General features: G+C 38.0%; 1 protein-coding gene across 3 annotated transcripts in view; it reads left to right on the forward strand.

The window, feature by feature from the left end:
• The window catches only part of KIF15 (kinesin family member 15), a 59144-nt gene extending 52142 nt beyond the window's left edge, over nucleotides 1-7002 (forward strand). Inside the window, exons 31-37 of one of the 3 annotated variants that reach the window (XR_003570053.1) lie at nucleotides 561-636; nucleotides 2349-2386; nucleotides 4513-4678; nucleotides 4898-5029; nucleotides 5373-5634; nucleotides 6383-6537; nucleotides 6771-7002. Coding sequence is in view for 1 of the 3 variants with exons in the window: in XM_027872527.1 (XP_027728328.1) it covers nucleotides 561-636; nucleotides 2349-2386; nucleotides 4513-4678; nucleotides 4898-5029; nucleotides 5373-5459 (499 nt within the window). In the remaining 2 variants the exon portion in view is untranslated. Of the gene's footprint in view, nucleotides 1-560; nucleotides 637-2348; nucleotides 2387-4512; nucleotides 4679-4897; nucleotides 5030-5372; nucleotides 6347-6382 lie in introns of those variants that run through there. The other 2 variants (XR_003570052.1, XM_027872527.1) reach the window with 2 other exon arrangements.
• Nucleotides 7003-7231: the final 229 nt, after the last annotated feature.

Consider the following 7231-nt stretch of genomic DNA (forward strand, 5'->3'; position numbering starts at 1 on the left):
TATTTAAAGAATGAAGGTTTTTTTATAGGAAATTTTAATTCTCTTGCCTATGAGTAGTAGTTGATAAGGTTTAGCAGTTTCCAAAATTATTTTAGTGAGTACTTTCTTGGTAATACTTGGAAATTATTGAAACTTATTTACTGTTAATATGAATTTTAAGTTTAGTTATTATTAATATGCAACAGTATGATGTATTAAGTAGAGGAGCTGGCTTTGGAGTCAGGAACACGTGAGTTCCAGTTCTTCCCCTTTGTATACATGTTGTATGACCGTAGACCAATCACGTAACCTCTCAGTGTGCTGGACGACTTGGGTAGACTCCAAGTTACAGATGAGTCATTCATCTGCCTTTATGAGGAATTTTGAATACCAGAGACTCCTCCACACCAACTGAGTCATGGGTCAAGACTTTCTCTCTCCCCCACCCCCAGTCCTACCCATAAAATTGTTACTGATGGTCTTAATGATTGACTGCCATGCAATTTTGATTTTGGGAAGTATGTAAAATTATACTTTGTAAATTTTTTTTTTCAGTATTTTTTGTCGTTTTCTTTATATAGCGATCAGGAATATCCAGATATTCATCAACTAAAGAAAGAACAAGAAAAGGAAATTGCTGAAGAAAGACTCGCTAAGGTATGTTCCTGGTCTTTTTAAGATAGAGGGGGAAAAAACCCAAATTTCCTTTCTTATTTAGGTAAACATTTTTGTTGTATTCACTGGGTGTTAGATAGTTATTCTTCCTGCATATTAACTACCAAATGCTAACTCTTAAAAAAAAGTCTTTACTAAACTCCACTTTGATTCCACCCATACCTGGTCTCTAATATTAACTGCAAAAATATGGGACAGTAGCAGAGACAGCTAGAATTCACTTCTTGTGGAAAAAGCATAGGGGATCCTAACAGTATGTTACATAGTACAATCCTAACAGCATGATGTAGAATAAAACCCAATCCAGTCTTAAACAGCAGTAACATAGATACATAAAATTACTTCAGTAATAGACAATAGGATCCAGAATGAAGTAGGGCGTTATCCTGCCGTATTCTACTCTGGTATGACCTCACTGGGAATGTTATGTCCACTTATGGAAGCCACATTTCTTAAGGGACAAATAAAAAGTAGAGGACATCCAGAGGAAGACAGCTAGAATATGGACTTGAAGCCATGCTATGCAAGGATCAGTTGAAGGAACTAGAGATGTTCGGCCTGGAGAAGAGGAGCACAAGGAGGGTTGGGTGGAACATGGTAGCAGTCTTCAAAGATTTGAATGATGTCATGTAAAGGAGCTGATTCCTGTCCTAGAGGGCACAGTGGAGAAGAGCAGAAATTAGAGGCAGACCTGTCTCACTGTACTTAGAGATGCCCCCAGATGAAATGGCCTGCCTCTTGGGCAGTGAAGTGATGAGCCCTGAAGGCCTTCAGACAAGGCTGGATGGATGGCTTTTTGGGTTGGTTTTGTTTGTTTGTTTGTTTTGGTTAGACAATGGGGTTAAGTGAACTTGTCCAGGGTCACAGAGCTAGTAAGTGTTATGTATCTGAGGCTGGATTGAACTCAAGTCCTCCTGAATCCAGGGCCAGTGCTCTATCCACTGCACCACCCAGCTGCCCCGGATGGCTTTTTATTGGGAAGGTCATTATTGGCACAACTCAGATTTGTCCAAGAGGTGGACTAGCAGACTTGAAGCCCTTTCCCTTTCCTTCTCTATCATTTTATGGTTACGATTAAAATATCTTCTTTTTCTTGGTACCACTTTCTAGGTGTGATGTACTAGTAATTTCAGACCATTTAAAATTGAGTATTGTCTTGATTATAAACAAGCCACTAAAGTTCATAATGATCACGACAATAAAAGAGGGCTGTTGGACATGTTGCGTGAGATTCTTTTTCAGGTATAGGTTAGACTAGATAGCCGCAGAGAGCCCTTTCAGCTCTACATTCTGTGAGTTCCAGGTTTTTGAAGTAAAAGTGTAGTATTTCTTTTGGAATCATTCACGAATCAAATACTTTTTAAGCACTTAATACATGCAAGGTCCTGTGCTAAGCCCTGAAACTACAAAGAAAAGCAAAACCAGCCCCTTCCTTCAGGAGCTCCTGTTCTCCTGGGGGAGACAAGATGGAAGAAGAAAATGATCATTAAATTACTTGCTATTTTTTTTATCTTCCTGTAGGTAAATAGCATTGTTAACTTTAGTATGCCCTCGGATAGCATGTAACGGAGCAAAGACTATTGGTTTCATTTGCACTACTGGGGACAAGTTAGACTATCTCTTTTAAAAAATTTATTTTAAACAAGTCTTTAGACACTTAACCAAAGTAATGTTTCCATTTTGGTCTTATACAGAATAAAGCAGTGGAAGAAATGCTGAAAATAAAAGCAGAGTGAGTTAAATATTATTTCACGTTTTCAAATTTTAATTCTTCTAAATATTTGCTTATTTTCATTCTCCAATCATAAAGGAGGAGCTATTTGTTAGGTGTTAATAACCTTTGGCACTACTGCAACTTTTTTGTGTAATAAAATCTCAGTTTTTATAACATAAAATGACTTCCTAAATGACTAAAGAGGATTATTGCGTAATTATACATATGTAGTTACATATTTACATTATATATATATTTTATGTAATATTCTTGTACAGTAATACCACAGCGGTATATACCAGTGTGTGTGTGTGTGTGTGTGTTTTTTCTGTTTTTACTAGTCAGACTACAAATTCAATATGCAATTAGTCAAAAACAGAAAAATTGTTGATCAGTGTTAGTTTAAAAAGCTTGAGGAAGTGTTGTATCTTCATTCTAGTCACTTGCTTTTTGTATTCAGAAAAATTGAACTCAAACTGTTGCTAAGGTTGACTTATCAACATTGGTAATAAAGGTGATTTTTTTGATCTAAAGGAATGCTTTTGGTCAGCTATCAAATGCCCTTCTGTAGCCCTAGTGTCTTAACCTCCTTTTCACTCCAGCCCCCTCACCTGTTCCTGAGCCTTCAAATTACATTATGAATTAGGTTACTATTAGAATGGTTTCCTGTAGACCAGAGGTGTCAGACATGCAGCCCACACCAGAACCTGATGAAAATGTAATTGGGGAATATTTAACCAAGTAAAAGAATACACTAAAACATAGAAAATGTTTATATGTGGTTTTCTAATTCAGTATACAGCCCAGAGGGATCCTTGAGTGTGATCTGGTGACTCCCATTTCTGTTTGAGTGTGACACCCCTCCTCTAGACCACCCATGTCCTCGGTGGTGTGTGAATTCTCATTATCTTCAATTACAGTTTCACGGAATTCCAGTTTTTCTGTTTCCTGGTCAGTACTCAGTACTAAGGCTTCTCTGGCTGCTATGGATAAAATAAATTTGGGGGAGGGAGGAAGCCTGAACTTCTTCAGCAAGTGGCCCTAGAATGTCCTTTTGTAGACTAGAATGCACTCACTCTTACTTGGCATTAAGTGATTTACTTCTCTGGGCCTTCATTTCCTAACCTGGACTAGAGGATCTCTAAGGCTGCTTCCTGCTTGGAATCTTGTGGTCTAGAGCATATTAACACAAAATGTATAGAATAACTGTCTGCTGGTCTCCACCTTTCTTAAATGCCAGCAGAGCTATTTATTATTTAACCTGACATGAAAATGAAAAATCCTATGCATCCCATGAGAAAGTCCAGCTCTGTGTTTTATATGGCTTACAGAATTACCGTGAGCAGCAGAGCCTAAAAGAACCATGGACCGGTTTTCTTCTGCCCCCGGACCCATTTTGAATATTGTCTGCCTCATAGAAATTGTCTTTTTTGTATTCAGGGCACTGACAGTGTTGCACCACTTGTAACAGTGGAGGTGGTGGGGTTTTGCTTCTCTATGGTGTTTCTTACTAGACTGACACCACATGGATTTCTGTTGCCAAATAGAAATCCCCTTGTGTCCAGCAAGGGAGAAACCCCAAAATCAGGTAAACAAGTTAATGTGGCCACTAAACATTTTATTTTACAGGTCAGGGATGATTTTTGCTGTTAAAAAAGTACTTGTGCTAATAAAGTCCTCCTTCTCTTGGTGTGGACTGATGGAGTGAGCATTTATGAGGTGCTTACAGTGCACATGAAGGTGATAGTGGATTATTGGAGGATATTCTAGTAGAATATTGTAAGCTCTTGCTTACTCTTCCAAGCCTTAAAAGCTCAGTCAGGTCTTGGCCTGGTCATTAACTCTGATTAAGGACCAGTCCAGCTATGTGTATCAGGGTCAACAGAGCTTTGAACTATCATAATGATATTTTTTCAGCCATGACAGTTCATGAATATATTTTTTTTAAAGTTATGTATAGAGGAGTTACCAATGAGATCCCAGATGCCTGAAGTAAGCAAGGATTTTCCCCATACACTCCTTGTGATTGGCTCAATATAGAGGCCTCTTCGAGGTTGAGACCTTCGAGAGGAACTCACACATGTGGAGACTGTTTAATGTTTCTAACATCACACCTACCCATCAAATTACATTTGTCTTTTTAGATTAAAAGAAGTCAAAGATGTCCTTACAGGCAAAGAGATAGACTGGCTTAAAATGATGGAAGAAGTGGAGAGGACAAGAGCTCTGGAATCGAAAGCCTTCCAGGAGAAGGAGCAGTTGAGATCCAAGCTGGAAGAGCTCTATGAAGAGAAGGACAAAATCGTGCAGGTTTGGGTTTGTTGGCTTCAGTGTCGTCTGGGCACTTGTCTTTGTAGAACTAATCTGCCCAAAAGTCTGTTCATTATGTTCATTTTTCTGTGCTTAGAAATTGCTGCAGCACTTGTACGTGCTCTGCTGTCTTCTCGCAGTGAAATGCGACTCAGAGTACTCTAGAAGCAGAAATGACAGGACAAAAACCACTTCTCATCTTTGCTGCTGTCATTGCAGGAGACTAACATGCTAAGGAAGCAAGTGGAGTTTCTTGCAGAAGAAAATGGAAAATTAGTAGGTCACACAAATCCAAACCAGAAGATTCAGTACCTGGTGAAACTGAAGAAAGACAATGCCCGACTCACTGAAGTAAGTTTGAATGTTGAGATGATTAATACACTGATGTTCGTGTGTTTAAAATTGATCAGAATTCTGTTATTGAACTGACATAGACTAAAAAAATCTCACTTCAAGGCATTTAAAAATATATAAGTCTTATTATTATTATTGCCATACTGTACAAGACATATGCTTCCTGTCTAATGTATTTAGGTATCTTAACTATCAGGCATCTAACTTTAGTTATACTGACAAGTAGTTTGAAAAACTAAAAGTTTTGGTGATTCTAGTTTAATATTTTAAATTTAATGATGCCAGAAACATGTAATTCTATGAAAATTAGAGCTTTATTTTTTTGTTCTTTTCTTTGCAGGAAGCTGAAAAATTACGTGTTGAAAATGTCTTCTTAAAAGAAAGCAGAAAATATGACATTTGTCGAGATTCTGGTCAAGTCCCGTAAAAGTCATCGTGGTTTAGGAGTCTGTTTCCTTTGTCATAAAAAATGGAAGTGGCAGCTCAAAGTCTAATGGAGCATTTTGTCTCCCTGTAATTAACAGCCTTCTGATGCCATTCCAACTCCCACAGCTCCAGGTTCCTGGAAAAGACCTTCCTGCTGCATATGCTGGAGACAGTTGGTTTGTTTGTTTGTTTGTTTGTTTGTTTGTTTGTTGTTTTGTTGTGTTCTGTTCTGTTTTGTTTTGAAAATAAAACATGGCCTGTAACTGTGGTTTACGTGGGGATTCTGGTGCTACCATTGCTTTTCGTTTTTCCTGGAGGCTTCCGATGTGCGGCTTGTAGGAGTCACTCTCAGTGTGCCTCAGTGTTATTGAGCTTTCTTTCTTGCCATTGTTCTTCTCTGCTCTTTTCTATAGTATTTGCCCTATGAATGTTCAAAAGCAGCTTTTCTAATTACTTTTTTTAGCATCATATTTTGTTTTTAGAGACTCCTTTGGTGTTACTGGGCACATTTGCCATGATTGTAAAATTTGACAAGATTTTTAATACTGTATGGTCTGTTGAGCAGAAAATACTTGTTCTAGCACTATGTACTAGCAAAGTATATCTGGTAGAACATAATAAATAAGATATTGGAAATGTTTGTACTTTTCTCAATTATCTGAGAATAAAATAGTTTCAGAGATGGTATCTGACAACAGCTTAGAAAAGGTGGGAAAAGTGCTATTCTCCCCAAAAATCCAGATTTCTGTCATTTAAAAAATAATTTCTTACATATGAATTAGAACCACTTGATTGATACTCTGTTTTAATGCTGAAATAAATTTCCTGAGACAGAATAGCTTTTATTTCTTCTCTTACATTATTCTGTCACCTTTTCTTTTGAATAGAAAATATCTTTGATTTTCTGACTTGTTCCAATTATAGGTCTCATTGTGGCTCATTATATAAAGATGGGTGTGCAGTGTGCACATTCATATAGTTCTGTGGTTGGTATGGTAACTGTGAAACATAATCAGAGATCTGGAGTGATGACCACATTCATCCTGCCACCTCCTGTCTGGAGACAGAGCCTTAAAGAGGTATGGTGCATTGCAGGGGGCTTACGGGGCTCTTTCTTGCCTGGAGCAGACCCTTGGAAATTTCCTAGTTTGACTCCCCTAGGCAGCTGTGTGGGCCTGCATTATGTGTACATTACAAAACCAAGCATGACTTGGTTCCAAAGATTCCAAATTCCAAAGATTTGGTTCCTTAGGATTCACCCTATTTATCCTTAAGCTTTGCTGAATGAAATCTCACAGATCGGGCTTTGTAGCTCTTGCCAGACTCATCAGGGAAGGACGATACGGACCCCAGACTTACCTTCTGGCCCAAAAGTGGAAAGACAGAACATGAGAACAAGTGTATCTATCTTTAGCACCTGAAGAAAAGAATGATGAAATATTTCTTTAAAGGATACCAGTGAATTCCTCATTTGTGTTTGTTTTATGTCTTTTAGTTAATAACTGTTCTGAAATCTCAGGTTAGAATTGAAAATAAAGTTTGTATCAAGGGATTTTGTAAGGATTTCATTGTTATGCTTCTTATTTCTCAAGCACACACAGTTTGCATGGCTGGGAATAATTACAAGATGGATGTAAGCTCAATATTTAGCAAATGGGTCGTCCCTACACAGGTGATTTCACAGGGATCTATGTCATGCCGTCGTCTTGCACCTGAATATCAGCTCCCTTTTGAACGTTCTGAACTAGAAGTCCCCCAAACATCTCAAACTCA

The sequence above is a fragment of the Vombatus ursinus genome, unplaced genomic scaffold (assembly GCF_900497805.2).
Source record: "Vombatus ursinus unplaced genomic scaffold, bare-nosed wombat genome assembly UNPS02014799.1, whole genome shotgun sequence".
NCBI classification, from domain to species: Eukaryota; Metazoa; Chordata; class Mammalia; order Diprotodontia; family Vombatidae; genus Vombatus; species Vombatus ursinus.